The 22,480-nt window shown below is 39.3% G+C and overlaps 5 protein-coding genes across 6 annotated transcripts; 3 read left to right on the top strand and 2 right to left on the bottom strand.

The window, feature by feature from the left end:
* The first annotated feature begins 783 nt into the window (after window positions 1–783).
* On the top strand, window positions 784–1,810 carry anapc15 (anaphase promoting complex subunit 15). Its single transcript, XM_079564415.1, has 4 exons — window positions 784–1,110; window positions 1,259–1,318; window positions 1,405–1,545; window positions 1,677–1,810. Exons 1-4 carry the CDS (start codon window positions 991–993, stop codon window positions 1,722–1,724), a joined length of 369 nt encoding a protein of 122 aa, XP_079420541.1. The 5' UTR covers window positions 784–990; the 3' UTR covers window positions 1,725–1,810.
* A 322-nt stretch (window positions 1,811–2,132) lies between these two features.
* On the bottom strand, window positions 2,133–3,673 carry tomt (transmembrane O-methyltransferase). 2 transcript variants are annotated; one of them, XM_079564582.1, is made up of 5 exons: window positions 3,562–3,673; window positions 3,072–3,334; window positions 2,788–2,984; window positions 2,581–2,703; window positions 2,133–2,400 (listed from the first exon to the last, which is right to left on the bottom strand). In XM_079564582.1, exons 2-5 carry the CDS (start codon window positions 3,331–3,333, stop codon window positions 2,203–2,205), a joined length of 780 nt encoding a protein of 259 aa, XP_079420708.1. In that variant the 5' UTR covers window position 3,334; window positions 3,562–3,673; the 3' UTR covers window positions 2,133–2,202. The 2 variants fall into 2 exon arrangements, with proteins under 2 accessions (XP_079420708.1, XP_079420707.1); XM_079564581.1 differs by having other exon boundaries at window positions 2,788–3,334.
* A 424-nt stretch (window positions 3,674–4,097) lies between these two features.
* sfrp2l (secreted frizzled-related protein 2 like) lies at window positions 4,098–8,243 on the bottom strand. Its single transcript, XM_079565121.1, has 3 exons — window positions 7,529–8,243; window positions 4,686–4,766; window positions 4,098–4,602 (listed from the first exon to the last, which is right to left on the bottom strand). Exons 1-3 carry the CDS (start codon window positions 8,052–8,054, stop codon window positions 4,187–4,189), a joined length of 1,023 nt encoding a protein of 340 aa, XP_079421247.1. The 5' UTR covers window positions 8,055–8,243; the 3' UTR covers window positions 4,098–4,186.
* A 208-nt stretch (window positions 8,244–8,451) lies between these two features.
* lamtor1 (late endosomal/lysosomal adaptor, MAPK and MTOR activator 1) lies at window positions 8,452–10,069 on the top strand. Its single transcript, XM_079575971.1, has 5 exons — window positions 8,452–8,670; window positions 8,994–9,130; window positions 9,208–9,285; window positions 9,381–9,504; window positions 9,599–10,069. The coding sequence occupies exons 1-5, from the start codon at window positions 8,629–8,631 to the stop codon at window positions 9,689–9,691; spliced, it is 474 nt and encodes a 157-aa protein (XP_079432097.1). The 5' UTR covers window positions 8,452–8,628; the 3' UTR covers window positions 9,692–10,069.
* A 1,355-nt stretch (window positions 10,070–11,424) lies between these two features.
* On the top strand, window positions 11,425–22,274 carry LOC306959708 (uncharacterized protein). Its single transcript, XM_079551889.1, has 24 exons — window positions 11,425–11,633; window positions 11,738–11,800; window positions 11,871–11,977; window positions 12,053–12,126; window positions 12,328–12,416; window positions 12,492–12,566; window positions 12,653–12,746; window positions 12,827–12,977; window positions 13,066–13,205; window positions 13,301–13,412; window positions 13,545–13,662; window positions 13,745–13,885; window positions 13,961–14,074; window positions 14,153–18,790; window positions 18,873–19,082; window positions 19,175–19,368; window positions 19,456–19,581; window positions 19,707–19,809; window positions 20,112–20,310; window positions 20,390–20,526; window positions 20,633–20,923; window positions 20,999–21,082; window positions 21,165–21,479; window positions 22,156–22,274. Exons 2-24 carry the CDS (start codon window positions 11,768–11,770, stop codon window positions 22,177–22,179), a joined length of 7,569 nt encoding a protein of 2,522 aa, XP_079408015.1. The 5' UTR covers window positions 11,425–11,633; window positions 11,738–11,767; the 3' UTR covers window positions 22,180–22,274.
* The last annotated feature ends 206 nt before the right edge of the window (window positions 22,275–22,480 follow it).

Here is a 22,480-nt window from a genome sequence, read left to right on the forward strand (position 1 = left end):
ACACAATATGTAAGACAATCATCGAATGTCACATTTTTTTCTTATAAAATGTACAGTAAAGTCTCTGTCTACTGCCCACTGAGCCACCATGGGTGCTCGAGCTTTTAGCTGTTCAGCCCCTAACAAATTACCTCGTTGCCCCTTTTTAAATCTCAGCTCAAAACCCACTTATTTAAAGCTAGCTACTCACTTTGATGTGCTTTTATAATGTCCTATTGTGAGTTTATCATTGTATCTCCTATGAGGTGACATTGGGTGTTTTGAAAGGCGCCAACAAATAAAAATTATTGTTATTATTATTATTAATGACCAATGAACCAAGTGAGAATATACAAAAAATATCACATACAAACTCATATACTGTCTAGCATTTTTGTAAATAAGGCAAAGTTAGGCCTACAAGGCTGAAGTCTATGACACAGTTTCACAATTAAGGCCTAATGTTTATAAATCAATATTTAGTGCATGACAACCAAGTGTTTTAGTATTATTATTTTTAAAGTGCAATCCCTGCAGTTTGAGACATCATTTTCAAACACCACAAAAAGAAACTTTAGGATGTGTTTGAGACTTCAGGCAACACATCACCACTGCAAGATATTGGTGAGTTAATGTAACACTTTTTGTGACATCGCAGAAGCTTATAGCAACAAGGCCAGATTAAATATAAGTATTAAAATGTGTGACATTTTTGGTGGCCGCTTTTTGCGGTTGTTAGATTCTCGGGCGGAACCTTTGTTTGCCAATACCGAGAATCCACCGGAATCTTTTGAAGACGGACGCTCTTACTTCCGATATTTGTTTGTTTTGAATTTTTAAACCGCCGAGGAACATTTACTGATTTGCAGAGAGCTAGTACGATCAATGGTTAGATCTAAGCGATATATGTATACTTTTATTAGACCAGTTTTATCCGCTATGCTTTTTCGGACTAGTTAGCTCCCGTGTTATTTTCCCTCGGTGCTTCTGTATGAACATTCAGTGTCAGGGATGTCCACCCTATTTCCATCTTTATTCCCACGAATAACCGAGTCCTTGTGGTTTAACTTGGACCGGCCATGTGTGGATGAAGCCGAACTGCACCAGCAGGAACAGCAGCATCAAACATGGGTAAGCAAGCCGATTAAGTTAAATTAAGTTAAATGTATGACACATGACTGTTACATGACCTCGTCCCTGTCAGTTTGTCTAATCAAATGCTTTGCCAAATACCAAATGCTGTCATCTGCTTTACTTGAATATTCATTTTTTTCCTCAGCTGCAGAGCATTGCTGAAAAAGACAACAACCTGATGCCCATTGGGAAACCAATCTTTGATGTAAGACACTCGCAATTTACTGGTCTACTTTGTCTACAGAGCCAGCTCGAACACAGTTAATTGTACATGCTCTTTTATAACTTCAGACAGGGTATGAGGATGAAGAGGAAGAGGACGATGAAGATGAGGAAGACAGTGAGGAAGATTCTGAAGATGAAGAGGACATGCAGGACATGGATGAAATGAATGACTACAATGAATCACCAGATGATGGAGAGATTAACGAGGTGAGTTTATTTTTGTACTTTGAACTGTACACATACTCAAACAGACATTGCTAGTCACCAATGTGCCAACTACCGATTGTAGCATGGATATTTCATGAGAAATATGTTCATTCTGATTCTTTTTTTTCAAGGTGGATATGGAAGGACCTGATCAAGATCAAGACCAGTGGATGATTTAAAGCTGTCGTTTAGTTTTTACTTGACTATAATCTGGAGACATTTACTTTACAGTGACACTTGTCCACTCAGTTATTTTTTTAACAACCTTTGATCTCCTGTAAGTGAAGCTAATAAACAAGTGGCGTAACTGTTGCCTATACAGTAAACTAGAATTCAAGTCATGTGCCACTCACACATCCCTTAACAGCTAACCTTGTACAATTGTTTACTCTGCAAAAAAATCTGTTACCTATTAGTAAGAAATTATATTTTTCTCGTTTATGGCAAGAATGGTGTGAATGCACATGAATGTTTTTAACTAACTTTTTGTAGATAAACGATATTAAATTAATATCTATCTATTTTGGTGGTTGGCTATTCTCTATTGTCTCTAGACTTGAGCACTGATGTCATATTAATCACTGAGATCTCAGTTTTATATAGACCCCTGTGTTGATACTTTGTAGTGGTATATTTTTACGTGAAAGGCTAAAAAGCTTATTTGATTCCCAGATACATCAGCTCAGCCATCCCATCCCTGATCCCCTGGCTATATTCTAATGTGGCTCTGTGAATTTTCCATTCATATAAACCGCACTTTCGTATGTATCTAAGAAACTTTGGTGCACCAGGAAATAATACATTGTCAGCCAAAATGATAGATCCTTTTCCCAGCAGTCCAGACCCCTCTAACATCTGCAACACAAAGGAAAAACCTTGAAATTCAAACATACAATTTTATTTATTGAGTACTATTTTTATTTGTAATTTTCACCCATTTGTTTGCTGTTTCTTATCAAAACAAAACTACTTTATAATAATATAGCATGGCTTTAACATATACTGCATATTTTTTGGCAATTTGTAGACACATACCTGCAGGTCTGTGAGGTAACTTTTCTTCCAGTGATCCATGAAAACTAAATCCAGTCTCTCCAATCCATAGTCAGACCGCAATCGGGGGATCACTTCATCAGAAGGACTCACTATGAGCTCCACCTTTTTAAAAGGACACATACCGATGTTCATGACAATGAAAAATTGGATACTTTGTTGCTTATGACACTGAGAAAAAGTACATACTGTGTCATCATCTAGACCTGCCAAACGAATAATTTTCTCTGAAATGGCTGCATTGGTCTTATCCATTTCAACACTGTAAATTCTGCCACCCAGGGGCAGAGACCGGGCCATAAGCACTGTGCTGTAGCCACAATGTGTACCCAGCTCCAGCACTGTCAGGGGACTTCGTTCCACCACAAGCCGGTCCAAGATCTTTCCTGCACATGAGGTAAAACAATGTCTCCTCAAGTCGCATACAATAGTAACTGACAGAACTTGACAGAAAGGCTCGATTACACTCCCACCTTTCTTTGGTCCAATGTTGCTGATATACTCCACTTTTGAACACCACGTATCAAAGGCAACAAGAATACTCTCAGGGTCTCCAGGGGTGGCGTGTGTTAATACATATTCATAGACTCGCTCCTCTCTGCTTAGACCTGTAGAAATATCTTTCCATATTCTCACCAAAACTGCTCGGTAAAATAACAGGAAAAAGTGTCGATATCGGATGATTAGTGTCAGAAGGAGTGGGATAAAAGCCAGAGCAATGGCTGGAGACACCATCCTAAAACAATAAAAGGGAAAAACATATATATCAGCCTCACATCAGTACCTTTTAGGCAAATATTTTATCATTAAAATTTAGCATTCACAAAAAAAGGCTTGTATGCAACATGTTACTCTATTAGATGCTATCTGGCCACAAAGCTGCTCTTCATGTAGGCGCACTGACAACCATAGAGTACAACTAAACGAAAGCTACTATTCTTCACTCGAGTTAATTATACTCACCTTTACAACATATAGCGAGAAGCAAACTGACTGTGGCACAGTGTTGAGAAGAAACCAGAAGGACAGTGGTGTTTGTTTGAAAGGCTAGGTAACCTGCACGCATGAATAATTTATGGGTCACATGGTGAAAACAGGAAAACAAGGGGGAAAAACAAACAAATTGAATAATTCTGAAATTTAGCATTCAAGTTGTTGGTAAAAACAACAACATTGATCTTATACAAATGGGAAAAAAAGGTGTGTTAAAAAGCAATGATTGTAGTAAAGTGGTTGAATGAGTTTAGGAAGACACTGGAAGACACTTGATACAGAAGCAACGACAGGTGTTTGTCTGGAAGGTTCGGTTTAATCAGAGTCCTGTTTCTTCCTTCGCCAGGAGAGTAAAACACTATGGTCATAACACAGTAATGGTTTATGAAAAGCAATACAGTTACAAAATAGAAAAAAAAAAAGGATTTCGCGTTTAGGCTAAGTATGTCAACATGTTTACAACAACAACAAAAAGATCAAGTCTCTGCTTTGTGCGCTTAATAAATGGATTAACAGGTTAAAGGATAATGCAAACAGATAAAGGTTGTGAATGTGGGATGTGATAAAAATCTATACAATAAAATAATGAAATTGGTTACAACATTTCTGCTGGACATGGCTGTTTGAGAAGACCTCTGATAAACTTCTTTAGTTCTTTGTCTTCTTTCGTCCACCTCACCAGACGGGTTACGACCAACCTCCCCTCCTCCGCTTTAGCGAGAACTAGATACCAGCCCTGAGTTCCACCTCCGGCAACTTCTCCTTCAGTGGGCAAGCCCCCGTCAACGTTATCTCCTAATCTTGTGCTCAACATCTCAGAGGAGTCCAAACCAGGGCAGGTGCAAGTACCTCCTTCTTGGAGCCACAAAGCACTGTGAGCCATCGCACCACCAATCCCCTCTGCTTTCTCAGCGCCTCCACCGGCCCATCTCAGGATTCGACTGCGTGGGGTCTGCACCAGCTGGCGGTCCCCTCCCACTGTCGACACAGGGCCCAGACGCATCTTAAATGCTGGCAAAGACAAAAAAATAATGGTTTCTGTCCCATTGATTGTTATGCTGGCAGATTTGAAGCTCACAGTTGCTCTTGCTCACCATATGGGCTCTGACAGAAGTTATCCTGAATGTCAGATTCTCCTTCAGCCGCAAGACTACAGGCATCACAGATAACGGTCCCTGGATGTAAACATTCAAGACATAAATTAAACATGGATTAATTACAACTAGAACACATTGAAAGGTTTATATTTATAAGCATAATGTGCCATCATCTCCATTAACAGCTTGCTCCATGGCCAACAGATCATTTATCTACTGCGCGAAACAATTAAATTCATGTTTTTTTCCAATTAATAAAATTGTTATTTTTGTTACCATAAAGGGCAAGATTGGCTATTTTATAGTCTCTTTTGTTGTGTAATTGAGCATCTCTGTAACCCACGAAACACATGGCTGGACAAAGAGGAAGGGCAACATTTAATATATATGTTGCCACACCGCCTTTGCTCTGCCTGATCCCATCAGAATGTAGTGAGTGAGTGAGTGATGGTGGTCGGAGGAGACGATGGCGCAGACTGGTTGCCTCGCTTCCGTCAGTCTACCCCAGGGCAGCTGTGGCTATACGTAGCTTACCATCACCGATGGTGTGAATGAATAATGCACTAAATTGTAAAGCGACTTTGAGCGTCTGGAAAAGTGCTTTATAAGACTAATGCATTACTACTTTAGAGACAACCCTGATTATTCGAGTCCAAAAACCTTGGACTTCAGGACAATGCCGTAAAATATGAATCAAAGTTCCTCTTTGCACACAGCCACCCCAGCAAAGATCAGAGGAGGTTGGGTCTTATAAATTAAGTTTGGCTGGAGTTACATATTTCATCCTCAGTCTAACTGATTTGGATATTTTAATTGCACTCTGCCATATTTGTTTCCAATCTGACATATGTATTTGATGGGCAAAATCCTTTTCCTTTTGGTTTTTAAAGTATCATCTATAAATCATCCTGATACAGTTCCCCTTCTCATGCACAACTTTTTACATTTCTTATCCATCTCAATATCATAATTGAAATATTCTTTTTTGAGCAAATTGATGCTAAGTGCGCATATTGTAAAAAAGCATTAGCGCTTAAATTGTATTAAATTGACTAAAACTTGAAAGGGCAGCAGTCTACCATTATTGATTATTTGAGAGATATTTACTGTAATATATTAGAGGATTACCTGCCGCTGTGAGGGCCATATTGTGCCAATTTGGACAAGATGCAAGTACAATTTTTTTGCATCCCAATTTATGATAGAAGCTTTTAATAATTTCACAAATTAGTCGCATAATAGGAGTCAACATTTTTGGGGGGTGTAATACAGGTGGTGCCATAAGGATGATAAGGAAACTGAATTACTTTCCTCCAGCCAATCCCAGCTTCCTTTTTCACATACATTTGTGTAACCCCAAGTCAAACCTGCTGACATTAAATGCAACACAATATAGAGGTCATATTGTCTTCTATAAACTGATCTTTTAGTAAATAATTATTGAATCTTCAACGCTTAAAATCTGTATATGGGGAGGTTTGTATGAGTTATGCATTTGAGAATAAAATGAATATTGCCTGATACCCAGGTTTTTATTTGCAAAGTATCCACTAACCCAAAGGTTATATAACCCAAAGGTTTTTTAATGGACAGACCAGGACACCCAAAGGCACTCCTCGACATGTACAATGAAGAATAAGTTGAGCAGGAGGTGGGCTGGTGCTCGAAGGGCGCCCCCTTCTGGCAACAGCTTACCAAATCTTGCTTCTTTTAATGCATACATCAGGACACATTGAAATGTACCCACAGATGACAAAACATTAAAGACACACAAGAAGAAAACTATATGTTTATACACGCATGTACTGTCCGTGTACAGACATCAGTGTTAATTTTGACAACATATTTTAATTTAGTTTTAGTCTTAGTCTTTTGACGAAAATGTAATTTGATTTTAGTCTAGTTTTAGTCAAAAAAATATCTTCAATTTTAGTCTAGTTTTAGTCGACTAAAATTGCAAGTAAATTTAGTCGACTAAATTTAAGACTAATTTAGTCGACTTTGCTTTTACAATATTCATTGTAATCATATTTAATCTTGTTCCTCTGGTTCATGGAGCTGCTCCACATGAACAAAGCTCAGAGCTGATCCTTTGGCAGAGAATTTACATGATATGAAGCTCTTTCAGACGGTCAAGATGTTTGGATGATTTTAGTCTCTCCTTTTAATTTTTATTTAGTCTTATTTTAGTCGACTAAAATATCTGGACATTTTAGTCATAGTTTTAGTCTCATGAGAAATTTTTAATTTAGTTTTAAAACTTTTAGTCCAATTTTAGTCGTCAAAAATATCACTTTGACTAAAATTAAGACTAAATATTTTAGTCGACGAAATTAACACTGACAGACATATATAAATATGGCAATGATGGTAGCCTACTATATGGCGCAGTATCAGATGGCAACAATAACGAAGTACTATTGGATGTTTAAGAATACACTGTACATTACCGAGTCTATCAGAAGACTATGTGAACTGATTTCCAGTGTTTGATTATGTATCTAAATCCTAAACCTTGTGTTGATTATGGTTTTGTATATCTTAATTGTACCATAATGAGCTGGTTTCAGAGAATAAACCGGAATGTAAACAAACATGTTGTAAAGTTTGGAAATATGTTGAACGGGGTAGGCCTTGTTGCAACTTAAAAAAAAAAAGTGCATTAATGCTTTTTATCTTCTTTTAATTGTAATGTGACTTTGTGTGTTAGAAATGTGACAAATAAAAACAAATAAAACCAATCATTATTCTGCTAGATAGGTTGCTTTGTATTGATGACTTTGAACAGTGGCCCCAGGGGGATGTTTCATGTGAACCTGTTGCCCCTGAAGTGGTTATACCTTTTTGCGCCTCTTCGTTCTTGAGCTCCTCGTCGGTGCGCGTGTCCCCCTCTCCGGTTGCGGGAATGCACAGCTCGGTTCCACGCGGAAAACGTGTGCAGTTGAACATCTCCGGCCACGGAAACCCGAAGGCGCTCATAACCGGCACGCAGCCGTCCCTCACGGCCTCGCACAGGCTCCTGCACGGGCTCACGGGCGCGCTGAGCTCCGGTAGACACACAGGGGCGAACAGGGAACAGAGGAACTTCTTGGTGTCCCTGTGGCACAGCTTGGAAATGAGGGGGAGCCACGACGCTGACTGTTGCTGGGCCTCTCTCAGGGAATCGTGGCCGAGTAGGTTGGGTACGCGCATTTGCCTGTAGCCGATCCCGTGGCACAGAGCCAGCGTGCTCGGGATGGGTCTACACACGGAGCGGACCGAGGAGGCCGATCCAAGCGTTTGAAGTCCATGTTGGGACGCAGCTGGCTCGCTTCGACTAAGAGAAAGCCCAAGCAGTGCAAAAAAGCCCAAAGAGGATATAAGCATTATTCTTACAAAACAGATCAGTGGGGTTTAAATGTAGCTCCTGCCGCCTCCACAGTGTAAACAAAGAGGTGTGGTGTTAAAAAAGTTGTAAATTAAGTAGGCGTCCCCCAGTCATTCCTACCCATGTGTGTGTTGTTACAGTTTCTTTTGTAGCTACACACTCTCAGGCACATTTTCCTACCAGAAGGGGGCTTAAAAGCCTTCCTCCCCTAACTGTAGAAACAATTGTATCCTTTTTTTTTGTTATTACAACCTTAGCAACATTTATACAATATGTAGGCTTCAGCTAAATGCTTTAATGTATTGCTTATTCGCTTTTTTTTTTTTGTCTTGCAACTTGCGTTTGTTTTTTCTGAAAAGTGTCACATGACTTTTCTCATATAGCGGAAATAGTCGCTCTGCCGTCATGTGATTTCCTTGTTTTACATGGGTTTTGAAGAAGCTCCTTTACATTGACAGTTTATTTCCCATGTATCTAAATTGATTTCACTGGGAGACAAGCTGTATGCTTTCTAGAGCGCGCGCACACGGGACATTTCTGTGTGTGGAGTAGTTTGTCCCCTCGGACGCGGCCATGGGTTGCTGTTACAGCAGCGAAGACAAGCCCACAGAGGAGGTAAACTAGCTAGCATGTTAGCATACTGCTACATATCGCAACAATCTTCTATATCAGCGAGTAAATGGATCCTGTAGATACGTGTGTGTGGTGCGTGAATATAATAGCTACGAAAGGAGACGTGTTTAACGCCTGCATAACTTTGACTTGGGGAACCAGGGTGAATGTCTGAGCAGCTGCAGCCTAGTATGAAATCTCTCACATGAGTTGTAGGTTTTTCTTTCCTCATTGTGGAATTTGTCCAATCAATCTGAGTCAGACGAATGTTAAGTTAGAATGTGTTGCTGTATTGTAAGAGCATATGTGCTTTTTGACGCTTTTAGGAAGAAGAACCTCTCATCCCACAACAAAATAATGCTAGTAAACCCCCAAATGGGACAGACTGGAACACTCCAAATGTCCCCACAGCGCGCACAGATGAACAGGCCCTCCTCACGTCCATCCTCACCAAGACTGCACAGTAGGAAAACTTCTCATGCAATGACAACTAAAGTACTATTACAGGTAACTACAACGAGGCAGCTGTTTACCTTTCAGGAACATCATTGATGTCTCGGCAGCAGATCAGCCCATGATGGAACCACATGAATACATGGATAGAGCCCGACAATACAGGTACTCTACTTTAAAGATTTGTTCATGTGGAGGAGAATCACTTTTTTGCCTACTTTTATGATGCTTTTAACCCATAATCATAATTTTATTCCTAGCACAAAACTGGCTGTGTTGGGCAGCAGTTTGCCACCTAAGAAGGCCCTCACTCTCCCCTCCCTGACCAGTCAGCCACACCAAGTGCTTTCAAGTGACCTAGTTCCATACTCAGATGTTCAGCAGGTATTGAAACACAAAAGCCTTTGGCAATTTTCTGTACTGTTGGGTAATTGCAACTGTAAATGATTTATACACTTCTCTTTTTTTATCATTACAGGTTTCCAAAATAGCAGCTTATGCTTACAGTGCAATCTCTCAAATCAAAGTGGATGCTAAAGAGGAATTGGTTGTCCAGTTTGCAATTCCCTAGTTTTAAAACCTCACGTCACACATTGTTCATACTTACTCTAGGTCTGACAACGTCACTTCCTTTCCCCAAATAATTGCTTTCTATGCATTTAGTTGTTTATTTACTGCAGAATATATATCATGATAGGATACACCACAAGTCATACTGTATTTATAAACAACAGTGTGGGACAATGTCGTTAGGATGGTTATTTAATATTACATTCACAAGTTAAATAGAGCATAACAGAACTGTTCCGATATGTCATTTCCTCAGTTTTAATAGTTGCATACAATATTGGTTTTGCACAAGTGATGCTTATATTAAACAGAGATTCTCTGTTTTATTCACTTGCAACAGAACCTTCCAGGCAAAGTGCACTACTTCACAGATGTTTATTCAAAAGCAATGAGGTTTGAGGAAATAAGTTCAACAGCAACTTACTGGGGCCATAAAGCCATGGGACAGAACTGTTTAATGAAGATTTTTGGCAAGAATAAAGTAAAATACAATACTTAAACATGGAGAATGAACTTTGTTCATCTTATGTGCCATGTGTTTGAAGTCAACAAATGATAAATTAACCAAATATGTGGAGGAAGTGAAATGACTTTCAAACTCTAAAAGGTTTTAAGATAGCTTCATTTTTTACCTTGTCTTTGGTGGTACATGTGTACACACTCTAGGGGAGGTGTCTTAAAGACAATTTGATTATTAAGAATTTGTTAATTATCAATTGTCAATTTGAACTCTTGAGAACCTTATTTTTTTATACAGAGGACTTGCATATGAGAAGGGTTTTTTAGACTGCCTTGTACATTTCTTCTCGAATGAATAGAAACGCTAAAGAATGGGATAAAGCTCCTCTTTTGTAGAATTTTCATTGGTCATAATGCAAAACATTGGAATTTCTTCTTTTTTTGTGCTTTTTGATGCAAATTGTAATATGACTGTGACAATGAGAATAATCAAGTAATTGTAGCAGTGTGGTTCAGTGTCAACAATCTGAACAGTTAAATTATCCAGTCCAACATCCTTATGAGACTATTTATTTGAGTTTTAAATTTACTTTTGCTTTTTATGGAGAGTGTACAGTATGTGGACAATGAGAATCAAAAAGCTATTATGACTTAAAAGGGATGATCTACAACAATATGATCAGTTTCAACCTGATTTTTTTGTTATTTTTTTGGGCTCTTGACATTTTTCAGCTGAACATTAAGTGTGTAATGCTATCTGAAATGGCCTGTGTTTGTAAAATACAAAGTACCAAATACATATTGTTTTTATTTTGTAAAATACGACACAAAGCCTGTTATATGAACAAGTACACATAACATGTTTCTGTTATTATCGTTGGAATACACAATATAATGGAAGACTCTGCACCTGTTGCAAAGGACTGCCAAGGGCCGAAGTTGTTATGGTTGGCAAACTTTGTGGGTAGACTACGTAGTTTTCTTGAAAATGATTAGATAGGGTTGGTTTTTGGCTCAATACTACCACTACGACTGAGGGGTCGGGTCTTTTATTTTGAAAAGGTCTTCGGCGGTGTCACCATAGAAATATATACAGGTGTCACCAACATCCTTGTCCGACTAAACTTTGTTCTTTCGAGTCTTATTCCTCTCTACTGGCTTCACTAAATGATCGTATGTGTCAAAACTTCAACGCTAAAATGTTATAGTAATTTACAATCAAATACTTATATTATTTATGGTGAATAATCGTAGAAAAGCAGCAGTAGTGCACTATCTACTGAATTCCGGTGTCTGGACCAATCACCGTGAAGAACTGTCAGAGGAGGAGGTAACGAACGATGTGATTGGTCGGTTGAAGTTTGAAATTGAGATTTGTTTTCTCTCGCTTCTGGTTCTGCAGTAACAGTTGTTGGAAGCTGATTCTTATTTGATGTCGACATAAACAGAGAAAGGTCTTCAAAGTTGCGATCAAATTTAAGTAAGTCATTTTTATTGAGTTATATATTCAATGACGTAGCAGTAAAGCAGTTTTAACGCTGGCACCTTCGCAATATGGTTACATTAACTGTTGTTTTGATTTAGGTAGCTTTGCACTCTTCGGGGTAAAGGGGTCGCAATGAATCTGAGCGTCAAAGCTCTGCTCGGCTGGGTAAGTCTTTCTATTACAGTAAGCGATCGTCTAGAATTGTTTCTGAACATGTCGTTATTGTTATGTTTAGGCCAAAGCTACAATAATAGCAGCTGATGGCAACAGTGACACTGACACAACGTTAGCTCCGGAAGATTTGCAAAATGGGGAGCTCCTACTCAAACTAGTTTATTTCCTGTAAGTACATTAGACCTCACGTGCCAAATAAGATCCACATTTTATTCATGTATTGATCTGTGTCTGTCTTTACAGGAAAAAGGAGCCCAACCCATGTCTGAGTAACTGCGTTGAAGATCGTTTCAAAAACATTGCAGATTTTGTAGATCGTGAGTTATTTTTGGTTACTCTAAAGTTTAGAGTGCACTTGTACTGTGAATACTGGTGTTACAAATGTAGGAAGAAACATTTAAACGTAATTGTTAGTTGTTAGTGCCATTGAAATAAACTTATAGACACATTAACAAACAAAAAGTAAGCAACTGTTTTGTTACAATAATCAAATCAATATTATACGGTAACTTTTACAGGAGATTGCAGATTTAATGCTTCCACAGGAACTCCAATATCATGGACCGATATTATAGATGGCAGCAACCTGTCATGTGAAATTTCCAAGGTAGAGTGATTTCCTCACTATCTGGGAAAACGAAAGCTGCGCTTAAATTAAATGCATCATTCTTCTATATTTTAGATCCTTTTGTTACTTCTATATCATGACTTGATGAATGATCATTGCACTTTACGGAATGTTGACAATGATACAGAGGTATGTTTGCTTTGCAAGTATATATTTTTCTGTTATTGGTGCTTTTGAAAATGCATTTCTGATGATATTTTGTGGTTTATCTTTAGAGTCAAATAGCAAGTCTAACTGAAACCTTTGTGATGGAGAGTGAAGGGTGTGTCTCTTTGAAGCCTGGACTTGATGCTCACTTGTCCAGACGTTGTAAGTCATACTTTATTCCGCTTTGTCACGTTGCTTAATGTCCTGCTTTAAGTAAGTGTTGTTCATATTTTCTTTTTTAGACTTAAAGATCAACCACTCTGACTTTGATAAATCCATCGCTACATCTGTCTCAAGTGTGTCTTCATATGATGAGGATATGTCCCCTCTCTTTGTACGTTCTCAAAAAGTCAAATTTGTGGAATTGGACAGTGTAACATCACCGTCAGCCAGGTATTTGTTAAGCTTTGACATAAAACAAAATGCTACGGTACACAAAATGCCTACCTAATGTTCCTCTTCTGTTTTTTTTCACTTGCAGCTGTTCACCTATACAAAACATTATGAATACCCCCAAATTTCAGCTGAGAAAGCTCCAACGGCAATTGATTGATGAGAGGGATTACAGAGATGGGTTGGAGAAAGAACTCGCACAAAGATTAGAAGTTCTGACACAAAGGGGTAGGTTATCACTTATACGTATAATTATATACTTGAAATGAATTTAAATGGTAAATATTTTTGAGGTTCTTGTACTGATTTCTTAATTCTTTTAGAATCACAAATAAATCGGATGCAATACTCCTTGGATAAGTTAAAAAAGGAGCAAGGTGTCAGCGAACAAATGACAAATGAACAATTGGAGGAGTTGGAAAGCAAGAATAACCAGTAAGTGTTTTTTTTGTAGTGTCTTGTTTTTCTTATGAAAGTTAATCCAAGATTGGAAAGTGTGGTTGTGTTGCACCAGTTACAGAATTGGTCAATTTAAACATTAATTTTTGTGGACTGTGTTTTGCCTAGTATGCAGTCACGCTTTAATGAGGTACTGAAGCAGAATAAGGAGCTCAAAGGTGATGCTGCTCTGATGGAACACCAAGTTGATAAGTTAACTGAAGAAAATGGGGAACTGTCTACTCAGGTAAATGGTTTGGTGTGTGGAGGAAACTCTTTATGCTTCTGAAGAAATGCAAAGTGTAACCCATGTTTCTGTTTACACTTAGGTGAGAAGCATGTCCAAGAAGTTGGCCAATTTTCAAGCAGAAGTTGGCCGACTGAGAGAGACCCAAAGCACTAATGAAGAGGAGTGGAGAAGCACTACCAGTAATTTGCAAATGGCACTTAATGATGCTAAAGCCAAAGAGGTAAGGGAAAGGCATATGGCCAAGTGTCAAGTTTGCATTGGCAAATTTTTAAACTCTAATCCCCTGTGTTTCCAGGGAGATCTTGTAGAGCAAATTGAAATCCTAAAAGGAAGAATATCATGTTTAGAAGATCAAATTAGCAGATCAACGCAACAAGAAGATGGTGACAACATGTGGATTTCTGTGGAGGTAAGAGCTCTTTATTTTAATATCATCATACGTTTTTAACTTCAAATTTAAATCATTCATTGCTTTTTCCAATTACAGAAAGGAGAGTTGGAGAACAAAATCCGAGCGCTAACTGATGAGTTGGACAACAAAACAAATTGTCTTCGGAAAATTGAGGCTGATGTTTCGACAAAGACCGAGCAACTGAGGGATTGTGAGAGGGAAATTTCTGATTATAAGAAGCAGCTTTTGGAGATGGCAGAAGAGAGAGTGAGCCTCCATCAAGAGATAAGCACACTCAAACTTAATCTTGAAAAAGCTGAGCACGAGATACATGAACAGACCAAAAGGCTGCAACTCCAACTTGCATCATGTGCAGAAGAAATAGAAAAACTCAAAGAAATCAAACAAGAAAAGGAAGAGTGTCTTTTTCAAACCAAGGAACAGATTAAAGATCTAACGGCTAAGCTCTGTGCTGCTAATAATCTTCTAGCTGAAAAAGATAAAGAAGTATGCACACTCACGGATAAGGTAGATTCCCTTGTCATTATGCATCAACAAGCAAAAGATGAAGCTCAATCCAAAGAAGAAGTATTTTCACAATTACTGGTGGAGAAATCTCAAGAGGAGGAGGCTCTTCAGAGTAACATAAAGCTATTAAAGGATCAGGTTAACGGCCTTAAATCATCACTAAAAGAAGCTGAAGACTCGCTGCAAATGGAAAAGGATCTCTTCAGTAAAGCAAATCAGGAGAAATGTGAAAACATTGACATGCTCCATCGTGATATTGTTGTTTGTAAAAAGACCATTGAGGCGCTCAAAAATGAAATTCAGGTCAAAGATCATCAATTGATGGAAATAAAAAATGAGAACTCAAAATTATCTGACAGCATGCATGAGGAAACCAAAGCTCTTGGAGACCAAATCAATGGTCTGCGTGACTCTCTTATGAAAGCAGAGGAACGAATCCAGACTCAGCAAACTAAGTTGACAGAACTGGAGGAAGAAAGTTCTCGTCAGAACGGACTTCTGCAGCAACAGTTGTCCTCTTCTGAGAAGATGGTAAAAAGTTTAAAGGATGAAATTGAGACAAAAACGGATCAAATGAATTTGTTGGAAAACCAGAGCTTGGAGCAATCTGAATTGTTAAAAACAGAAATAAATGACTTGCAGCAACAGTTGATGTGCCTCAAAACTGACCTAGCAAAGGCACAAGAGGATTTGCGTTTAATGGAAAAGGATTTTGCCCTGAAACAGCAGAAAACCGAGGAACTGCAGACTAAGGTGTCTCAATTTCAAGATGAGCTCAAGACTTTACGTGCCAATCTTCAAACAAAGGAAGAAGAACTATGTCTGATCAAGAGGGAAACATCTACAGAACTGGACCGCTTAAAGGCTGACAATCTTAAGCAATCACAGGTGCTTGAAAATGAAATCCAAAGTCTGCATGCCCAGGTCAAAAGTTTAAATGATTCTTTGAACATCGCTGCACAACAACTGCAGGTTAAAGAGGAAATGCTGGCCAGGAAAGAAAAGGAGATTTCATGTGAAAGAGACATAGTTCAGAATCTCAAGACAACATTGGAAGATGAGAAAAAAGCCCTGAAGCAGAAAATACACACTAATGAAGAACAGATTGTTACACTAAAGAACATACACCAACAAGAGAAACTAAGCCTTAAGAACCAGCTTGATGATATGGCTGTCTCGTTAAGTAAAGCAGAGGAGAGAGTTCAGACTCAGCTGCAGGTGCTTACTGAACAAGAGCTGAAAACTGCACACGAGCAACAACTGCTTCAGCAAAACCTTGTAGATTCTCAGACCGTTATCCAGAAGTTGGAGAACGAGGTCCGTGATAAAGAACACAAAATGGCAGAGATGAAGACTCACGGCTTGGAGCAGGCCAGTGTTTTGATGGAAAAGAACGAGTGTCTCCAGAGACAACTTGAGTCACTCACTGCTTCTTTAAAAGACACAGAGGATAAAATGCACTTGAAGGAGACTTCGCTAACTCAGCAGCAGCAAGAACACACCTTGAAACAACAGGAACTTTGTGACCTACAGATTAAAATGGAACAAGCTGAAAAACAGATGATGTCCTTTCAACAAGCGAACACTCAGCTGCAGGTAGATTTGAGGGAGAAAGATGCTGCCCTGGAAAAATCTCAGGAGCAGTGTCAGATTGTTGAGAGGGACTTGTCTGCTATTAAAATGAGCATAGCTGAAAAAAATGAAAAAGTGCTTAAACTTGGTGAAGATGCCATGGTCCAGGCCGAGTTGATCCAAAAGGTAAAGGAAGACGTTCAAAATAAAGACGACATGTTAAATGAGCTGAAGGAACAGGGCTCACAAAAAATCAACGCTCTGCAACAATCTGTTGAGTCATTGAAATGTCAACTAGAAGAATGTTCTCAGAAACTTGTGGCCAAAGAAGAGCAGCTTCTTAAGATCCAACTGGAATCTTCTCAGCAACTCGATAACCTCAATCAAGAACTTGTCTCATTAAATACAGAGTTGAACCAGCACAAAGAATTACACGCTCAAGTCCTCAAAAAGAATGAGGAAATGCTTGACTCTACAAAAAAGGAGAGCTTGGGGCAATCTGAATTGTTAAAAACGGAAATAAATGACTTGCAGCAGCAGTTGATGTGTCTCAAAACTCCCCTAACAAAGGCACAAGAGGATTTGCGTTTAATGGCAAAGGATTTTGCCCTGAAAGAGCAGAAAACCGAGGAACTGCAGGTAGATTTGAGGGACAAAGATGTTGCCCTTGAAAAATCTCAGCAGCATTGTCAGATTGTTGAGAGGGAGTTGTCTGCTATTAAAATGAGCATAGCTGAAAAAAATGAAATGGTGCTTAAACTCAGAGAAGATGCCGTGGTCCAGGCTGAGTTGATCCACAAGGTAAAGGAAGACGTTCAAAATAAAGACGACATGTTGAATGAGCTGAAGGAACAGGGCTCACAAAAAATCATCACTCTGCAACAATCTGTTGAGTCAATGAAAGATCAACTACAAGAATGTTCTCAGAAACTTGTGGCCAAAGAAGAGCAGCTTCTTAAGATCCAACTGGAATCTTCTCAGCAACTCGATAACCTCAATCAAGAACTTGTCTCATTAAATACAGAGTTGAACCAACACAAAGAATTACACGCTCAAGTCCTCAGAAAGAATGAGGAAATGCTTGACTCTACAACAAAGGAGAGCTTGGAGCAATCTGAATTGTTAAAAACAGAAATAAATGACTTGCAGCAGCAGTTGATTTGTCTCAAAACTCCCCTAACAAAGGCACAAGAGGATTTGCGTTTAATGGAAAAGGATCTTGCCCTGAAAGAGCAGAAAACCGAGGAACTGCAGGTAGATTTGAGGGAAAAAGATGCTGCCCTTGAAAAATCTCAGCAGCACTGTCAGATTGTTGAGAGGGAGTTGTCTGCTATTAAAATGAGCATAGCTGAAAAAAATGAAATGGTGCTTAAACTCAGAGAAGATGCCGTGGTCCAGGCTGAGTTGATCCACAAGGTAAAGGAAGACGTTCAAAATAAAGACAACATGTTAAATGAGCTGAAGGACCAGAGCTCACAAAAAATCAACACTCTGCAACAATCTGTTGAGTCAATGAAAGGTCAACTAGAAGAATGTTCTCAGAAACTTGCGGCCAAAGAAGAGCAGCTTCTTAAGATCCAACTGGAATCTTCTCAGCAACTCGATAACCTCAATCAAGAACTTGTCTCATTAAATACAGAGTTGAACCAACACAAAGAATTACACGCTCAAGTCCTCAGAAAGAATGAGGAAATGCTTGACTCTACAACAAAGGAGAGCTTGGAGCAATCTGAATTGTTAAAAACGGAAATAAATGACTTGCAGCAGCAGTTGATGTGTCTCAAAACTCCCCTAGCAAAGGCACAAGAGGATTTACGTTTAATGGAAAAGGATCTTGCCCTGAAAGAGCAGAAAACCGAGGAACTGCAGGTAGATTTGAGGGAAAAAGATGCTGCCCTTGAAAAATCTCAGCAGCAGTGTCAGATTGTTGAGAGGGAGTTGTCTGCTATTAAAATGAGCATAGCTGAAAAAAATGAAATGGTGCTTAAACTCAGAGAAGATGCCGTGGTCCAGGCTGAGTTGATCCACAAGGCAAAGGAAGACGTTCAAGATAAAGACAACATGTTAAATGAGCTGAAGGACCAGAGCTCACAAAAAATCAACACTCTGCAACAATCTGTTGAGTCAATGAAAGGTCAACTAGAAGAATATTCTCAGAAACTTGTGGCCAAAGAAGAGCAGCTTCTTAAGATCCAACTGGAATCTTCTCAGCAACTCGATAACCTCAATCAAGAACTTGTCTCATTAAATACAGAGTTGAACCAACACAACGAATTACACGCTGAAGTCCTCAGAAAGAATGAGGAAATCCTTGCCTCTACAATAAAGGAAAGAGATGATCTTGTTGAGGAAAAAGAAACTCTTAATTCAAAAATGTTTGCTGTGGAGAAGCAACTTGAGCTCCTTGTCTTGGAAAACCAGAAACTTGATCAAGCTAAGCAGGCCCTAGAAAGAGAGAACCACGTTGCTCTAAAGCTCCATACTAAATTGCAGAACAATTTGCAAATGCTGAAACAAGAAAAAGATGATCTCCTTAAAGAAAACAAAAAAGTAGAAGACACTGAGATTGTCAAGAAAGACTTGCTTGAGCAGCTCTCTGCTAAGTCTACTGCTGCGGAACATTATAAAGCTCAGGTTAGTGTTGGTGTTTTCATTGTGTGTGTGTGTGTGTATGTGTCTGTGGTTCATATTTTCTAATTTATTTCTGTTTCAATAGATGGAAAAGGCAGTGAGTCACTATAATAGCAAGAAGCAACTTCTTCAGCAAAGTGAGGAAGTAGTGGATAATCTTAAGCAGTCTTTAGAGATTCAAGAGCACGAAGCTAAAACTGCAACCATGGCAAACAAGATTCTTCAAATGGAACTGGACAAGATACAAAGCAATGAAAAATTACTTCTGAACAAGATTGCAAGTTTGGAGGCACAGGTTGGTATAAAAGTAGAGCATGTAACTCAAGTGGTTAAGTGAGTATTTAAGTACTAGTTTTTAAGTAACGGCTTCTGTCTGCCAAATTTCAGTTAAGTTTTGCAGACAAGGCTCTCCGTGAACAAAATAAAATACCAAATTATGACCGAGCTACATCACAGTTCCTGGCCTCCAATTTGGGTGTCCCCACTCTTCAGTATGGGATGCATGCAACTGCAAAAGCCAGAAGCATGAGCTCCGATAGCCTGGACCAGAACTCTGCAGATGACTCGCTGAACAGCACAAGGTATTTCAGCCTAAACAATGCACCAAAAAATATTCTGTGTGAGAATGTAAAATTCTACTGTAAACTTTTTTTTCTCTTTCCTCTTAGAAAATTATGTGCCCCTGGTGAATCGAGCACACCACTCATTCGTAGTTCAGAGCGCCTAGCTGCCAAACGCCAGGGTCTCAAGGCTGAATCTCTGGAGACGCTATACTTTACACCCATCAACACAAGGCATGGATGTCATCTTTTAAACAAACATAAAGACATGGCTTAACATCTTTATTTAATTGATTGAAGCATTCTTTAATCAATAACTTGTGCTGTTTCATCTAAACTTAATATCTTATTATCTACAGGGTCAACAGAGACTCTAGGCCTGAAGAGTCCGACAGGAAAAGCTCTGCATCGTCTGTAAAGAGGCGTAGGACCACACAGGTTATTAACATCACTATGACAAAGGTGGAGGAAACTCACATGCACCCTTTTTATTATGCATTTCCAATTCATCACAAAGCACTATGCACACCTGTATACATTTCCCTGGCCAGGCAGCCACTCATTACTGTGTCCTGGGCCCAGACTCACAGCGATCATTTGTCCCACAAGTTTTGGGGGATCAAAGAAGCCTATTTTTGGGTCCTTTACTCCTTTGTAGAGAAGGGCAAATGTGTCTGCCTGCCCATAGATATTCCTCTTCTATATTATATTATTGTTAAAATGGTTGCAATAAACTCTTGGATTTTGTCTGTGTATGTTTGCAGAAAACTCCTGGTTGCAAAGAAGCTGATGACACATTCTACAGTTTGACCTCAGCTCGCTCCCATCCAAATCTGTCCAGTGCCCACAAAGCTCAGGGCATTGCCACAGAGCTTTTTGCCACCCCTGCTAAAGTGACTGGGTCTGACGCTGACCAACTGATTGGTCTCCCAGGGTACAGACGCAGCACTATCCACTCTCAGCGTATGTACACTTTGCACAACAGATTACGTCCTTGAATGAACAGCCTGAAAGTCCTTGCTAATTTTGGTTGTCCCTGTAGCTACTAGCACGTTCTGTGTTGGCGCTGAGAATGAACCAGAGGGTGGACCAGAAGAATGGATGAGGATCGCGGAGCTTCAAGCACGAAATAAGGCCTGTCTTCCTCACCTGAAGAGCAGCTATCCTGTGGAGTTTGATGTGAGTTTAACACTGATCCTTCGCCAATATAAATGGTGTAGTTGAATTTCCTGAGGGCATAGATTAATATTATTGAAACTAAGACAAACATTTATGCTCCTTTTAGGCGGTGCGAAATAGTGCTCTGACATTCACCGATGAAGAACTCCGCACTGGTGATCCCATTGAGACCATCCGACGTGCGTCTGTGATGCCAGGCCAGCTGCAGGACTCTTTGGCTTCTCACCGACTCTCTTACATGGTGGGACAGGGTGGTGCTGCTGCAGCCACTGCTCGCTCGCGGCTCTCGCTAATGCCAGGCCAAGAAATTTCGGCCATCTACAATCTCAGGAGCCCAAAAGGCACTAAACGAACTGCATCCACTTTGGCTCTACCTTCACTTGTACTATCACCAGAGGTACCTTCTTTTTCACCACAAATGGTCTTTTTATGGCGCTTGTGCATGCATTTATATGTTATGTTTAATTGACAGAAAAAAGTTAGAGCCAGCTGTTTTCCTCGTCCACTTACTCCTAAAAATAAGAATGTTCCAGCTGGTCCGGCTGTCCCGAGTTCTGTGAGTTATTAAAATTTACTAGATGAAAAGATGTAACTACTAAACTAACTACTAAAAACTAAACTTGTGTATGTGTTTGTAGGCTGACCGGAGACAATCAATGATGTTTACTATTGACAACACCCCGAGGAAAGACTTTTTGAGGAAGGGTCTGAGCAAACTACGAAGCTCAACTCGCAAATCGCCAGGCAAAAGTGTGAAGAAGTCCCCTGCACAATCATCTAACCGCCGTGGCCAAGAGAATATGCCCACAAGGAATGGCCGCACCGCTGTTGGAGGAGCAGGCAGGCTGGGAAGCCAAAAGTCTCCAATGGTGACAAATAAAGGACCGAAAAAGTCGCCACAAGTATCTTCAAGGGCTGCAAAATCCCCTGGGCTGACGGCTAGCGCTCGCAAGGTAGAGTTCTGAGCTAATGCATAACTTACTCTTACTGTTGGGCTATTATGTTTGCATATATGTCTATGACAGATTAAAGCCTATAACACTATAACAGTATTCTTAAAACAGTCAATGTCCATGCTTTCTCCACATATTTTTTTTATATCTAATGATCTAATTCACACATATCCAATATAAGTAGATTGCCTTCACAGATGGAACATGTTTGGATTTTACAATTAACTTTATCTAATAATAATAATAATAATAATAATCATAATGATCAACTGCACCCAGAGAACGCACCTGTTTGAGGAAGCCGCTTCTTCATACAACCATAGCTAAAATCAGCACAAAATGCTATGAATAATGTACTCTGATGCATATTGTGATGCAAAAAGGTGACAGGAGTTAGGCATAATACCTCTTTTTGCCAAATGTGCTATTTCAGGAGAATGTGCCTGTGACTCAAAGAAAGTCTTAATGTAAGTGTAAAATGTATGGTGTGTAACTGGGGTTTAAGTCACAATTGCTAATGGTTTATGGTTGCATTGTGTGGGTTGAAATAACCTTGGTGCTGGTTTAATAAGTGAAGATCCCTTAAATCTCCTCACCCCCGGTCCCCCACCTCTCTGCCATTACAGAGCTAAGCTTAATAAAGACATGGTATTTACTAAACTTTTCTTTTCAACAGATGATGCGCAGAATGAAAGTGTGAAATGGCTGGACTCCATCTGGTTCGTCTTGGAGCCATCAAAGCTTTAATCAGGATTCTGTTTTTATGTTTTTGTCTGATTTTTATTCTTTTATTTTTTTATCTAATAGTAAAATATCGTGTTTGTAAATATCATCTTTTTTTCATTACATTAAAATACGTTGAGCAAATGTGTTCAAAAATACAACTGATTCTTAACTCTGCTGATTTACTTTAATCCTTTTTGATTTTAAGTAAGCTTCATACAGGTTCTCTTGTAATTTATATTATATGTTAATAAAATGATGTACTCTTTGTCGTGCTG

The sequence above is a fragment of the Gobius niger genome (genome assembly GCF_951799975.1).
Source record: "Gobius niger genome assembly, chromosome: 1".
Classification (NCBI taxonomy): Eukaryota; Metazoa; Chordata; class Actinopteri; order Gobiiformes; family Gobiidae; genus Gobius; species Gobius niger.

Bases quoted from the DNA above. Each gene is read 5' to 3' on its own strand.
- anapc15 (XM_079564415.1), top strand. From the start codon at position 991: ATGTCCACCCTATTTCCATCTTTATTCCCACGAATAACCGAGTCCTTG. The intron at 1,319-1,404 runs GTAAGACACTCG...TTATAACTTCAG, and splicing joins TTGGGAAACCAATCTTTGAT to ACAGGGTATGAGGATGAAGA. The intron at 1,546-1,676 runs GTGAGTTTATTT...TTTTTTTTCAAG, and splicing joins ATGATGGAGAGATTAACGAG to GTGGATATGGAAGGACCTGA.
- lamtor1 (XM_079575971.1), top strand. From the start codon at position 8,629: ATGGGTTGCTGTTACAGCAGCGAAGACAAGCCCACAGAGGAG. The intron at 9,131-9,207 runs GTAGGAAAACTT...TTTACCTTTCAG, and splicing joins ATCCTCACCAAGACTGCACA to GAACATCATTGATGTCTCGG. The intron at 9,505-9,598 runs GTATTGAAACAC...TTATCATTACAG, and splicing joins CATACTCAGATGTTCAGCAG to GTTTCCAAAATAGCAGCTTA.
- sfrp2l (XM_079565121.1), bottom strand. From the start codon at position 8,054: ATGCTTATATCCTCTTTGGGCTTTTTTGCACTGCTTGGGCTTTCTCTT. The intron at 4,767-7,528 runs GTATAACCACTT...GTTTACATCCAG, and splicing joins GAACGAAGAGGCGCAAAAAG to GGACCGTTATCTGTGATGCC. The intron at 4,603-4,685 runs GTGAGCAAGAGC...TGTCTTTGCCAG, and splicing joins CTTCTGTCAGAGCCCATATG to CATTTAAGATGCGTCTGGGC.
- LOC306959708 (XM_079551889.1), top strand. From the start codon at position 11,768: ATGAATCTGAGCGTCAAAGCTCTGCTCGGCTGG. The intron at 11,978-12,052 runs GTAAGTACATTA...CTGTCTTTACAG, and splicing joins CTCAAACTAGTTTATTTCCT to GAAAAAGGAGCCCAACCCAT. The intron at 12,567-12,652 runs GTATGTTTGCTT...GTTTATCTTTAG, and splicing joins ATGTTGACAATGATACAGAG to AGTCAAATAGCAAGTCTAAC.
- tomt (XM_079564581.1), bottom strand. From the start codon at position 3,333: ATGGTGTCTCCAGCCATTGCTCTGGCTTTTATCCCACTCCTTCTGACA. The intron at 2,704-2,787 runs GTATGTACTTTT...CCTTTTAAAAAG, and splicing joins CAGGTCTAGATGATGACACA to GTGGAGCTCATAGTGAGTCC. The intron at 2,401-2,580 runs GTATGTGTCTAC...TTTGTGTTGCAG, and splicing joins GTTACCTCACAGACCTGCAG to ATGTTAGAGGGGTCTGGACT.